The sequence below is a fragment of the Bubalus bubalis genome, chromosome 3 (genome assembly GCF_019923935.1).
Source record: "Bubalus bubalis isolate 160015118507 breed Murrah chromosome 3, NDDB_SH_1, whole genome shotgun sequence".
Classification (NCBI taxonomy): Eukaryota; Metazoa; Chordata; class Mammalia; order Artiodactyla; family Bovidae; genus Bubalus; species Bubalus bubalis.
The window spans coordinates 167,419,409-167,434,021 of NC_059159.1; the positions used below are offsets into that span (position 1 = coordinate 167,419,409).

The 14,613-nt window shown below is 45.4% G+C and overlaps 1 protein-coding gene across 6 annotated transcripts in view; it reads right to left on the reverse strand.

Annotated features, from left to right (window-relative positions):
* Window positions 1-399: 399 nt before the first annotated feature.
* ASTN2 (astrotactin 2) overlaps window positions 400-14,613 on the reverse strand; it is a 1,030,196-nt gene continuing 1,015,982 nt past the window's right edge. For all 6 annotated transcript variants that reach the window (XM_045165169.1, XM_045165168.1, XM_045165167.1 and 3 more), the window contains one exon: window positions 400-1,230. In XM_045165169.1, coding sequence (XP_045021104.1) covers window positions 993-1,230 — 238 coding nt within the window. In that variant the 3' untranslated portion in view covers window positions 400-992. The remainder of the gene's footprint in view (window positions 1,231-14,613) is intronic.

A 14,613-nucleotide genomic window follows, 5' to 3' on the forward strand; every position in this document is an offset into this window, starting at 1 on the left:
AGTTTGCTAAAACTCATGTCCATTGACTGACTTACCTTTCCTCTTATCTCTAGGCTTTTGTTCATGGTGTCCCACCTGCCTGGAGCTAATCCCCACCCCCTCCCTCCCCCATCTTTTGGGTATTGGCATCACTTTTTCAAGAAAGCGTTTTGGAACCCCTTTCATTTGTCTCATGACCCAGCAAGTAGTTCAAAGAGCCTCCATCCCTCCCTTACCACAGCCCAAAGTAACTGGCTGCTTCTCTATAATTTCTGATGGACTGTATGCTCCCTGATTACAGGGAGAATTTGTTCTTTAGCTGATTGCCCAGTGCCTGGTATATAGTAGAGAATCAATAAATACCTGTTGAGTGAATAAACAGAGGTCCCCTGTCAGTAAGAAACACGACCCAAGCAGAGAGAGAGAGAGACAATAGGAATTTTTAATGCATGGGAAGTCCTGCAGGGACTCTGGGCAGACCCACGGGGAGCAGGAAGAGGCAGGGGTCCTGCCAACCCAAACATGTCTGGAAAATGAACATCCTAAAGACCCAAGCTTCCTCACTGCCAATGATCCTCGGGGCCTCCTTCCTGATGCTGAAGGGGGTCCAACTAGCTCTCCACAGGGCGCCTCCTGGGGTCCACGGCAGGAAGGAAGCCGGGGGGTGGATGGCAGGAGGAAGGAAGTAGAGGAAAGGCCGCTGTGTCTCCAACTGAAAGCTCCTGCCTCGGGACTGACCGCCATCCGTAAGAAAAAGTTTAAAAAGGAGAGACTTTGATAGAGTCAAATAATACCTTAGAAAAAATAAAAGCTGGGGGCAAATGAAGAAATCCAGTGGTGACGAAGTTCTCCGTTGGCTATCCACAAGAGAGTCTGCTTTGGCCTTGCTGGCAAGCCTCCTCCGCCAAGCCCATCCTCAGGGTCCTCCACCCCCTGCCAGGCCCCAGATCCACGAGAGCACCGCTCGCCCTCCCCCGGAGAGTCCCTGTGCTCACGGAGGGCGGCGCCCGCCCTCACCGGCCCTTGGACTCCCCGTACGTGTTCCGGGCCATGGACACCATCTTCTCCTCGCACGTGACTTTGGTGTCCTTGAGGATGCTGTACCACACCATACCGGCAGGCCGGACCTCCTCGCTGCGGCAGAAGAGGTAGGGCACCGTGTCCACACGGCTCTGGATGTAGGCGCTTCGCAGGAGGCTGGAACAGTGGCTGCTCACCCTCTCCAGCCGCCGGAGGATCAGGTGGGCCTTCCTGGAAGACAGGAGGGGACGGTGATGAAGCTGGAGGAGCCCAGGTCAAAGGGTCAGGGCTTCAAGGTGCTCAGTAAAGGTCAGCGGATGGATGAGGGCTTCTTGTCCCAACAGTTTTCTAGCTGTAAGTGTGATATTGTGAACACTTGTTCAAAAATCACTTTGGGATTTGTCCTCAATTGTGCCACATGTGCAAAAAGTGAAAGAGAGGACAATTTCATGGATACCAAGAGAGGAGGGGGGGTAGGATGGATTGAGAGATAGGGATTGACATATATATACTATGGGCTTCCCTGGTGGCTCAGCTGGTAAAGAATCTGCCTGCAATGCGGGAGACCTGGGTTCAATCCCTGGGTTGGGAAGACCCCTTGGAGAAAGGAATAGCTACCCACTCCAGTATTCTGGCCTGGAGAATTCCATGTACTGTATAGTCCATGGGGTTGCAAAGAGTTGGACATGACTGAGTGACTTTCACTTTCACGTTCATGAATAAAATAGATAACTTATGAGAACCTACTGTATAGCATAGGGAATACTACTCAATGCTCTGCGGTGAACTAAATGGGAAGGAAATCCAAGAAATAGGGGATATATGCTTATATGTGTGGTTGATATGCTTATATCATTTTGCTGTATAGCAGAAACTCATACAACATTGTAAAGCAACTATAATAAAAAATAATAATAATAAAATAGAGGTGTAAGTTTTGACCTAACATATTTACTTCTACAATATAAAACTTATAATTTGTAGTTTTATTAAATTTGAAATGAGAAAAAAAAACTTATAAGCCTTAGAACTCTGGCCAAGTAATAATTATTATAATGATGATAAATGACAAAAAGAATAATAACTAAAATAAATTAACACCACATGCTAGATGTTGGGTAAGCAATGTATACACACTTTAAAATCTGTATTTAACCTTTATGACAACCCTGAAAATACTTTCCCCTTAGATTTAATGGGTATGGGACCCAAGTTCCAGAGAGATGACACCACTTAACCAAGCTCAAACATAAAGGTAACCACTGAAGTGGTCACCCACTAGGTCTGAACAGTCACCATGTCCCTCTCTGTCTGCTGTCTTACTGCTCTTCCCTCATACTCTTTTCTCACAGTCAGAAAAAAAAAGCTTACCTTCTGGGCTTCTACTTCATGAAAGCCTTTATATCCGTATGCCCAAATCAGACGTCTCTCATTCTCCTTGTCTCTAAAACAGTGATGGTAGCCTTACCTTCAGAAACTGGTTGTGAGATTAACTAAGAGAGATGCCCAAAGGCTGGCCTCGAGTATGCTCTCAGCAAAGGGTAGCTTTTATTCCAGAGAACTATTGTGATGATGTCTCAGGATCAAGGTCATACCGCACACTAGTCCTAGCAAGAATTGCCTTGGACTATGGTGATCATCATTAGGAATTTATCTAGAGCTCTTTATGCAGCACCAAAGACAGGCTCCTCAAGGAGATCTGACGGCTGCAGAGAAAATGAAGGCAAGTGTCTCTGAGATCACCTAGCCCAAGGTTTCTCAGCAGGGCACTGTCGACATGCGGGCTGGGTCATCCTTTGCTGGAGGGGCAGTCATGCAGCATCCCTACACCTCTGCCTGCAAGATACCTGCTCCCGCAGTCCAAGGCATAACAAGAAAACAGTGTCCAGACATTACCAAATATCCTCTGCTGAGCAAAATCACTCGATTTGAGGGCTTCCCTGGTGCTCCAGTGGTTAGGAATCCACCTTGCCATGCGGGGGGACACGGTTTTGGTCCCTGGTCCTGAAAGATCCCACATGCCACGGGGCAACTAAACCTGCCCACCGCAATGCTGAAGCCCGCATGCCCTACCGCCCGAGCTCCACAACGAGAGAAGCCATGGCAGCAAGAAGCCCCAGCCCCGCAACTAGAGAGTAGCTCCCACTCACCACAACTAGAGAAAGCCCGTGTGCAATGATGACCTGGCACAGCAAAAATAAGTCAAAATTAAAAAAAAAAATCACCCCATTTGAGAACCAACAACATGGTCTCACGAAAGTTGTGGAAACGGAGGCTTCGAGAGGGTCACACCAGAAGTCAGCTTTGCTGTCCGGGTGTCTGTCTCCACATGGGATCCACTTTCTGCTACATCTCCGCATCCTCAAGATGCCTGGAGATCCTGAGGGGCCAGAGGCAAGGCCCTCTCCTGCTGTCCTCTGCATGCCCCTTGGAGACCCCCAGGAGGGAGGCATTTTACGACAGCAGACCCCACAAATGCGAGACTGTGTCAGGCACCTGCGTGGCGGCTGCAAAAGGGCCGGGCTTATGTGTGTAGGTCTTGTGGGCATGATTTATGAGGTGCCTTTCAAAAAGTCTTCTTTGTATAGCTCACCACTTGGGTGGAATATTTCCTGAGGTGCCAAGAATTCATAGCTTCATAATCACACTCACCCCACAGGGCTCTCTCGCCTCTGGCAGGCGCCTCCCTGGGGTGGGGAGGGGAACCAGAGGGGCTTACTCCAAGCCCTCCTCATTTCAGCTCTTGCTCTGCTCCTTAGCAGCTCTGTGTCCTGGGGAACTTGAACATCTCCAAAACTGCTTCTTCCTTTGATGAGCGGGTTGGGGATGAAGTTAAAGGAGACAGAGTCATTGCTTGTACCTTTGCTGAGCATTTGTTGCACGGCAGAGTTCCCAATTCAGTAGGAAAGATACACAAGTGGAAAACTGCAAGGCAGGTGGCAAGAGCAACAATAAAACGAGATGTGGGAGCTGTGGGGAACAGAGGACAGTACCGTGCGGGGATTGGGAAATCCAGGAAGACTTCCTGGAAAGGGGGGAACTTGTGCTGAGTCTCCATGATGAGTAGGGTTTGGACAAAGAAGAGGGAAAAGGCATAACAGGAAGCCTAGGGAAAGTCACAGAGAGAAGGGGTTTAGAGGTGGCAGATGGTGTGCAAGTGGGCTCACAGCGGGAAACTGGAGAAGTGGCAGGAGCCAGGCCACTGGAGCTTAGAAGCTGGGGCGTGAGTTGTATAGAGTAATGGTGCACCACACAGGCTCGAGAGCCTGACTGCTGAGGTTCGAATCTTGCCCCAGACACTTACTAGCTCTGTGATACTGAGGACATTGTTTCACAAATTGTGCCTCAGTTTCCTTACCCACAGATGGGAATAATGACTAGGTCTACTACAAAGTAGGTAGTAGTGAAAGTTACTCAGTCCGATTCTTGCAAACCCATGGACTGTATATAGCCTGCCAGGCTCCTCTGTCCATGGGATTCTCCAGGCAAGAATATACTGGAGTGGGTTGCCATTTCCTCCTCCAGGGGATCTTCCCAACCCAGGAATCTAACCCAAGTGTCCTGCATTGCAGGCAGGTTCTTTACCGACTGAGCTATGAGAGAAGTCTACCACAAAGGTTGTTTTAAAAATGAAAGAAGAAATCAATGGATTTATAATCAGCCCTCCATAGGGGTAAGTGGGGACTTACTGAAGACTTCCAAGCAACAGTTTTCAGAGACAAACTGCTTAAAAACATTGCTGGCTGCGTTGAGGAGGATCAAACTGGGGGAGGGTAAGAGCAGCAGAAAGGGACCAGGAAGAGACGCATCCAGGTGTTGCTCATCTCTTGCCATCGTGCTTAGGGATGCAGGCCTGCTTCTTTCCTACTTTTAAAAAGCTACTTATTCTGTTTCCTTGTTCATAAAATGGGGATCACATTTGTCCACATTATAGAGTTGAAGCAATAATTAAATAAGTTAATATATGTAAAACTCTTAGTAGAAAGCATCATTAGCGCCGCCACGGCCACCACCACCATGATTTGTATGCTGATTTAAGCTTTGAGCACTTCTACAAGCCACTGCCAGGAGACAGAAATAGTAACAGCTTCTAATGCAGAAGCAGAGTTCCAGGTTTGAGGATATGCTCTGAGCTATGGGAATATATCGGAGAAGGCGATGGCACCCCACTCCAGTACTCTTGCCTGGAAAATCTCATGGATGGAGGAGCCTGGTAGGCTGCAGTCCATGGGGTCGTGAAGAGTTGGACAAGACTGAGTGACTTCACTTCCACTTTTCACTTTCATGCATTGGAGAAGGAAATGGCAACCCACTCCAGTGTTCTTGCCTGGAGAATCTCAGGGACAGGGAAGCCTGGTGGAATGCCGTCTATGGGGTCGCACAGAGTCGGACATGACTGAAGCAACTTAGCAGCAGCAGCAGCAGCATGGGAATATATAAAGTGGACATTCAATTATTAATTTGGGGACTTAGTCAAATCTTCCCAGGGGGTGTAACATCTGAGCTAGTTGTTCAAAGGTGACACAGGTAGATGGGAAGGCAGAGGAAGTTGCTCACTGGTTTAAAGAGAGCATAAACCATCAGTTTTTTTGAAATGGTTAGTGCAAAGAATGGGTGGGAGACGAGTCAGTTTGGTAGAGATCAGACCATCCAGGCTCTTTTGAGCCATGGTAAAGTATTCTATTTTGAGGGCAATGGAGAGTCATTGTCTGATCTGCATGTGTGCAAGCATGCTCAGTCATGTCCGACTCTTTGAGACCTCAGTGATTGCAGTCCACCAGGCTCCTCTGTCCATGAGATTCTCCAGGCAAGAATACTAGATTGGGTTACCATTGCCTCCTCCAGGGGACCTTCCTGATCCAGGGATTGAACCCAAGTCTCCTGTGTCTCCTGCATTGGCAGGTCGATTCTTTACCACTGAGCCACCTGTGAAGCCCCTATTGTCTGATCTAGACAGCCACATAAGTCACAAATACAAAATGAGATTGGGGAGACAAGTCCTCTAAGATGTCCAAATGCTTTGTCTCCAAGGGCCCAGCCACTTCCATAGAGATAATCTTGGAACTCAACTGGACAAGCCTTTGTATAGATGGACACTAAAGACTGAAATGAGAGAACAATTTTCCTAAAGGACCACCTTAAGTGAGTAACAAAAGCAAAACTAGAATCGGGGCTCTGAGTGTCTAGAGCTGAGATGACAGATTTGGTTTTGAAGTCCCAGATTCAAATCCTAGTTCTATCACTTAGCTACGTGGATCATGAGCAAGCTCTTCAACGATACTAACTCCCAGTTACTGCATTAGTAAAATGAGAACAACAACAGTGTTTCTGGAAGATGAGAGGACCTGGGTGATTTGCTTAGTTCTCAGTAATGTTAGCCAAGATATTTTGCAGTGGAAAGGACATAGGCTCCAGAGTATGTTAGGGCAAGCCATTTCTTCTCTATGAGCCTCAGTTTCCTCATTTGTAAACTGGGGATAGAGATGCTTATTTTGTAGGACTGCTGCTCAGCTGCAGTGAAATTACTGCCTAAGTGTCCAACAAGGAATTTTCACATAATAGGAACTAAACCAATGTTAGTTTGCTTAACTGTCTCCTGCTCTTTCTCCACTATACACGATGCTTCAGTGAGATGTGCAATGAGACAAAGGCAAGAGAATTCAGAAGGTGAAGCCATGAAGAGAAGGGTTGGAGGTGTTCAGAGGCTGGAGCGGGGTGCTGGATAAGAGACCAAAGGTGAGATTGCTGGGTAATACATTGCAGGCAATGGAGATTCATAAATCAAAGGCTAGGCATGCCCCCAAGCTTTGCCTGGAGGGGGAAAGCACAGGTCAGAGTGACCACTTTTCTCAAATACCGGAAATGAAATCCTCCTCCTTGGATGCAGGACACGGGCCCAGCAGAATGGGAAGCCAGAGGGGAAGGAGGGACAGTGCACATTAATCTATCACTGTACCAGCAGGCAAGACTGAGACAGGGATGGCTTGTGAAGGAATCAGCGGCTGCGCTCAGATGCCGCTTCTCCGGGAACTGCAGAACCTTAAGTGACTACTCTTCCCAGCACCATTACCCACTTCGTTGTTGACATAGTTATTGGACAGAATCTAATTCTAAGGGAGCCATGGGATGGGGCAAAAGAGGAGAAACAGCAAGGGAACATTTCCGTTGGCCTCTCTCCCTAATCTCTGTCTCCTTGAGCTAAGCTTAAGTCTCTGTGTTAGCTGACCTCAAGCTTGATGAGAGTCAATGGCACGGCACGGCTGCAAACAAACGGAACACCACCTCTGGAAGCAGAGAGGGCAGATTCAGGGAAATAAGGTCTTCCATTTGAGCTGGCTCTGTCAGGCCACAACTGGAGAACCCCACTCGCTTCTGGTAAGAGTGACACATGCAAACTGCAGATCATGATGCGGAAGGTTGTCTCGAAAGCAAGTCTACTGCAGAAGTGCTGCAAGTAGGAATCAGATGTGTCCCTGAAGGGGGGGCGGGTATTTAGGAAAATAGTTATGATGTTCTAGTAAATGCAAATAAGAGGGGAGAACCCTGAGGATCAGGGATGACAATGACGACAGGCAACCGAGGACCCACCAGGTGCCAGAAACCTAGGTAACATGATCTTCAGTGACACAGGAGCATCACATGGGCCTAAGGAAGTAATTGGCAACTGGGCAAAATGTTTATACAGATTTGTTTATGATAAAAAAAGTAAGAAATCTAGTTGGTCTTTATTTAACAGAGGGATAAATTAATGTGTGATAAATTCATATAATGAAGGAACCTTTAAAAAGCCAACATATGTGCATATGCATCTGTAGGAAAAGACTTGTGCTATTAAGTGTAAATAGGCAGAAAACAGCAAAACGAATGTATTTGATCAACACAGCAGAGTGGACAGAAGTGGAACTATGCGGTCTACAGATGTCAACATATCCTTAAGTCTGAACCAGTTTCCTTACTCGTGAGCAGATCCGTGTCACATCCATATCGATCTCTGGAGAAATATGTGCACATTGTTACCAACTTTATCTCTGGGTAGAGACTAGGAGTCCAGGGAACAACATTTTAGTTTGCAATTTTATATATATACACCTGTCTCATTTACACATTACAGAATGAACAAGAATTACTTTTAGGACAAAATACAATAAAAGGCATTTCCATTTTGAAAACATGCATACATACACACATTTTTAAGCTGGTATGATGAATATGTGCAATGAAGCCACGGTTTTATGGCTTCCCAGTGGTTCAGTGGAGTTACTTTCAGAATATCCACATCCAGTTTAGCCTCAGACCACCCCCATAAAACAGAAAATCAGAAGCTCGGGTACTGCCGTGTAAATATATTTCCTCAACACCAGGTTTGAAATACGATTTGTAAGGTGACTAGCAAAAATATTTACATTTGGCTTTGTGTCCTTCTTGTTCTCTCATAAGAAACCATGAAGCCTTCCAAGAACTCATTTCTAAACTGATGGTAAGAATGACTAAATCTCAACAAACCCCAAAGTATTTCAGTTTGGAACAGATGGAAATTTCAACAACCTCAGATATGCAGATGATACCACCCTAATGGCAGAAAGAGAAGAGGAAGTAAAGAGCCTCTTGATGAAGGTGAAAGAAGAGAGTGAAAAAGCTGGCTTAAAATCCAGCATTCATAAAACTAAGATCATGGCCTCTGGTCCCATTACTTCATGGGAAATAGATGGGGAAAAAATGGAAACAGTGGCATATTTTATTTTCTTGGGCTTCACAATCACTGCACACAGTGACTGTAGCCATGAAATTCAGACACTTGCTCTTTGGAAGAAAAGCTATGACAAAGCATATTAAAAAGCAGAGACATCACTCTGCCAACAAAGGTCCATATAGTCAAAGCTATGGTTTTTCCATATGGATGTGAGAGTTGGACCATAAAGAAGGCTGATCGCTGAAGAACTGATGCCTTCGAACTGTGGTGCTGGAGAAGACGCTTGAGAGTCCCTTGCACAGAAAGGAGACCAAACCAGTCAATCTTAAAGAAAATCAACCCTGAATATTCATTGAAAGGACTGATGTTGAAGCTGAAGCTCCAATACTTTGGCCACCTGATGCAAAGAGCCAACTCATTAGAAAAGACCCTGATGCTGGGAAAGATTGAGGGCAGGATATGGGGGTGACAGAGGATGAGATGGTTGGATGGCATTACTGACTCAATGGACATGAGTTTGAGCAAACTCTGGGAGATGGTGAAGGTCCAGAAAGACTGGTGTGCGGCAGTCCATGGGGTCACAAGGAATCAGACACAATTTAGCAACTGAACAAGATAATTATATACATTGCTATATTATTAGTGGGGGGATGTTCTGTGGGACATTTGTTCAGACTCATAGTGTGTCTTGCCCGTATTTATCTGTTCTAAGACACTGTCAATTTTAAGACATGCTATTGATTTAATAACAGCCTTTCAAGAAATGAAGAAAGAAGGCAACATAATGTGCACATCGATTGTGCACAGTCCATCTTGATTTCTGAAATGTCAAAATATGCAGGAAAAGAAAATGAAAATGCATCTGAAATGATAGGAGTATGGTTCTAGGAGCCTAAGTTTGCTCTTGTTTCCAACATCCTAGAAATTCCAAGAGAGTGAATCCAAGATATCTAAGGAAAGAGCTAACATAATCTTGGACAGAAGAATGTATACTGACATCCCAGGCTTGAATATTTTCATGAAGAACAAAGCAATGACAATTCATAACATGCTCTAATCCTTTTCAGATGGGAAATCCTTCTTGTCTGGTTATGTTTAGAAACAGCCTAGAGTGAATCAAGCCTGGAACGATTTCTGTTATCTATTAGCAATGTCCGCCATGGAAACAACAGGGGCTGATAACAGAAATACAGTGTTTCTACCATAAATGAGATGAAAAGACAACCCTCAGAATGGAAGAAAATAATAGCAAATGAAGCAAGTGACAACAGATTAATCTCCGAAATACACAAGCAGCTCATGCAGCTCAATGTCAGAAAAACAAACCACCCAATCGAAAAACGGGTAGAAGACCTAAACAGACAGTTCTTTGAAGAAGACATACAGATGCCAATTAACACATGAGAAGAGCTCAACATCATTCATGATTAGAAAAACGCAAATCAAACCTACAATCAGAATGGCCATCATCAAAAAATCTACAAACAATAAACGCTGAAGAAGATGTGGAGAAAAGGGAAACCTTTGGCATAATTGGTGGGAAAGTAAACTGTTATAGCTGCTATGGAGAGCAGTATGGAGATTTCTTTAAAAACTGGGAATAAAACTACCATATGACCCAGCAATCCCACTACTGGGCATATACCCTGAGGAAACCATAATTCAAAAAGACACATGCATACTCCACTGTTCATTGCAGCACTGTTTACCCCAGTCAGGCCATGGGAGGCAATTTAGATGTCCATTGACAGATGAGTGGATAAAGAAGCTGTGGTACATAGATACAATGGAATATTACTCAGCCATAAAAAGGAATGAACTTGAGTCAGTTCTAGTGAGGTGGACAAACCCAGAGCCTAGTATGCAGAGTGAAGTCCATCAGAAAGAGAAAAACAAATATCGTATATTAACACATAAAGATGGAGTCTGGAAAAATGACACTGATGAAAGTATTTGCAGGGCAGGAATAGAGACACAGACACAGAGAAGAGACTTGTGGACACAGCAGAGGAAGCAGAGGGTGGGACAAATTCAGAGCAGCAGTAAAGAACGTACATTCAGTTCAGTTCAGTCGCTCAGTCGTGTCCGACTCTTTGCGACCCCATGTATCACAGCACACCAGGCCTCCCTGTCCATCACCAACTCCTGGAGTTCACTCAGACTCATGTCCATCGAGTCAGTGATGCCATCCAGCCATCTCATCCTCTGTCGTCCCCTTCTCTTCCCACCCCCAATCCCTCCCAGAATCAGAGTCTTTTCCAATGAGTCAACTCTTCACATGAGGTGGCCAAAGTACTGGAGTTTCAGCTTTAGCATCATTCCTTCCAAAGAAATCCCAGGGCTGATCTCCTTCAGAATGGACTGGTTGGATCTCCTTGCAGTCCAAGGGACTCTCAAGAGTCTTCTCCAACACCACAGTTCAAAAGCATCAATGCTTCGATGCTCAGCTTTCTTCACAGTCCAACTTTCACATCCATACATGACTACTGGAAAAACCATAGCCTTGACTAGATGGACCTTTGTTGGCAAAGTAATGTCTCTGATTTTCAATATGCTATCTAGGTTGGTCGTAACTTTCCTTCCAAGGAGTAAGTGTCTTTTAATTTCATGGCTGCAGTCACCATTGGCAGTGATTACCATATGCAAAATAACTAGTGAGAAGTTGCTGTATAACGGAACTCAACCTAGGGCTCTGTGACAACCTAGAAGGGTGGGGTAGGAGGGGTTCAAGAAGGCAGGGACATATGTATACTTATGATTGAGTCACACGGCAGAAATTTCTGTATGGCAGAAATCAGTACAACATTGTAAAGCAATTATCCGCTAGTTAAAAAAATATGTATACTTATATAACTGAGTTTAAAAAAAAAGAAAATAAAGATATTTTGAAAAATGTAGCAAATATTTTCAAATTAATTAATGTAAAAGTGATTTGTAAAATGTAAATAAAGCATTATATGATATAAAGAAAAACAGAAATATCTAGACATACATTTACTCTAGACAGATCAATTTCACTGAAACAGAATCTCTTCAAGTGCTGACTCTCTTCTCTCTCTCCATCAGACATACCTGAGAGGATTGAGAAGCTCAGGAGTGGTCAAGGGTATTTGATTGGAGCAAATTCTGACCCCTGACCACCTATAAGTAAAGTTTTTCAGGTTTCCTAATAGGAACCGTATGGCTGGGACAGCTGGGTATCAGCAGGTCTTCTCTGAGCGTTGTTTGCAGGAACCTGTGGTTGCCATGGGAACCAAGCTCCAGAGGACATTGGCCTGATGGATTTAGGTAGCAGTAAGAGTCACCCTTTTGTCACTAAATTTTATGGGGGTACCCAACCAAAGATCCATGGAGAAGCAGAGAACATTTGGGGGCTTGGTGGTTAGAGCCCAACAAAATCCTAACAGAGTTCATCTCATGATACTAGGGTGCTCCTGGGAAAAACTCTTACTGTCCTAGCCATCCTAGGTTCCTGAAGAACAGGCCATGCTGGGCTCTAGCCGGTGAAAGGACACTTTTGGTGTGTCTCTTCTCTGGTTTCTGTGACCTTCAGGGCTGCCTGATTCCCTCTCTTTGCAGCTGGAAGGGACCTTGGAGTCCAGCCCTTTTGTGTTGTAAATGAGGCCCAGAGGGGAGAGGCAACTTGTCCAAGGCTACACAGCAAGCTGGTGATGAAGCTAGAACAGAAACCCAAGGCAGGGTCTTGCCCTTTCTCCTTCACACCTGGATGTTCTGCAGACTTACTAACCTTTGAGAGGCTGGTACATCTACCCACAAGGATCCTCTCTTTAAAACACTGACCCAGCTTTTGGAAGAAAAATGACTCATGAATAGGGCTCATTAAGAGCCACTATGATATGATTTCAGCTGCAGTCTTCGGCCTTCCCTTCTCCTTCTCACCCTGAACTCTCCACTCCCCTGAGATTTGTCCTTCCTGACTGAAGTATATTCTCTTACCCTCCCCTCTCTCACTCTTGGGGCTTCCCTGATGCCCCTGTGGTAAAGAATCTGCCTGCAATGCAGGAGACGCAAGAGATGAGGGCTCGATCCCTGGGTCAGGAAGATCCCCTGGAGGAGGAGAAGGCAACCCACTCCAGTATTATTGCCTAGAGAATTCCCTGGACAGAGAAGTCTGGTGGAACACAGTCCATAGGGTCACAAAGAGTCGGATACAACTGAGTACATACACACACACGCACACACACACACACCCTTGCACTGGTTGTTCCTTCTAACGAGAGCACGCCTCCCCTCTCACCTTTAGGGTTCCTGCTTATTCTGGACTTGTGAGCAGACACTCACTGTCCTCTCTGGGAATTCTTCCTTGAGCTCCAGGATTAGCTGCATCAACAGCTGCATTTAGACCCTTGTCACTCAAAGCATGGTTTTTAAACCAGTAACACTAGTATCACCTAAGAACTTGTCAGAAATGCAGATGCTGAAGCCCATTCCAGGACGCGGAGTTGATCTAAATTGTAACCAGACCTCCAAGTGATTCTCCTGCACACGAAAGTCTGACAGATATTGCTCTAAAATGCGCTGCCCACCCTCTTTATCGCATGCTTCTTGTGACGTATTTCAGTCTTTTTCTCACTAGATGCTGAGCCTGTCAATGATAGGAGCTGTCTTCTTCCAGCCCAAGGTCTGGCACATAGCAAGTACAATAAAAGAATCAATGACTCTATAAATTAGTAAGTGAGGGTCTCTTCAAGTCTCTTAATATTGGCAAGGGCAATGCATTTCTTGATAATGTTATTTCTAAGCCAGAAAAATTTAGATTTTGTAGGGTTCAGTTGTTTCCAATTGTGGCCCTTGATAGCTCAGGTAGACCTCATGGATCCTTGGGATTGGAGCGGGGAAGCTGAAGAGGAGACCCAGCAAGGGGCTCCAGGTCACTGCCTCTAACTCCTACCAGAACAGCTCTGTAGTCATCTGGCTTACACATCCACTCATCCTATTATCCGATTATTCAATAAGTCATGGTTTAGCACCTGAGTGGATCGGACATAAAGTATAAACTATAAATTGACATTGTGGTGGGGATAATATCTTAGAGATAACACATAAGTAAACACATAAGTGGACTTCCTTGGTGGCTCAGTAGGTAAAGAATCTACCTGCCAGTGCAGGAGACACAGAAGACATGGGTTCTATCCCCAGGTTGGGAAGACCCCCCTGGAGAAGGAAATGGCAACCCACTTCAATATTCTTGCCTGGGAAATCCCATGGATAGAGGAACCTGGCAGGCCATAGTCCACAGGGTCACAAGAGTCAGACATAACTAAGTGACTATACCACCACCACCATGAAATAGATAAGCAATATAAGATACTAAACTAGTAGCTACAACACAGAAAATTAAAACCTGAGGGTGTGATAGAGTAGAAATTTTAGAAGATTCCCTGAGGAGGTGGCGTTCTAGCTAAGAGCTGGGGCTCTCTGTAAGCTTTATTTAGAAAACAGGTTTTTCACTGCTTAAAAAAAAAAGAAAAGAAAGAAAGTCTCTTCATCTTTATAGATGAAGAGACTCAGGCCCAGAGAGACCAAGGCTGCCTGGTGAGTTTATCAGCAGTGCCAGGATGGATCAGGATGCAGCTGTCTTGATTCCCGCTCATGCCAGCGTGGGGCATCAGGAAAACCTCAGATTCCCTCCAGAGACTAGAAAGACCTAAGGAGGAGGAAGCTGGGTGGCACAGGCGGGGTTTGGCAGACAGTGGCTGGTGACCAGCTGGCTGGAGGTGAGCGGGTTATCACTGTCCATTATTGAGTGGGTTGTTCTGCCTCTTTGAGTGACCAGAAAGGCTTTACAGAAGATTGATGTCCTGGAGGGTCTTAAAGGATCCCAGAAGATGATACAGACAAAGTCGAGAGTGAAGCTCTGGTTTAGCTTCCACCCAAATTCCCTGAAGCCTGTGGGAAAGCCC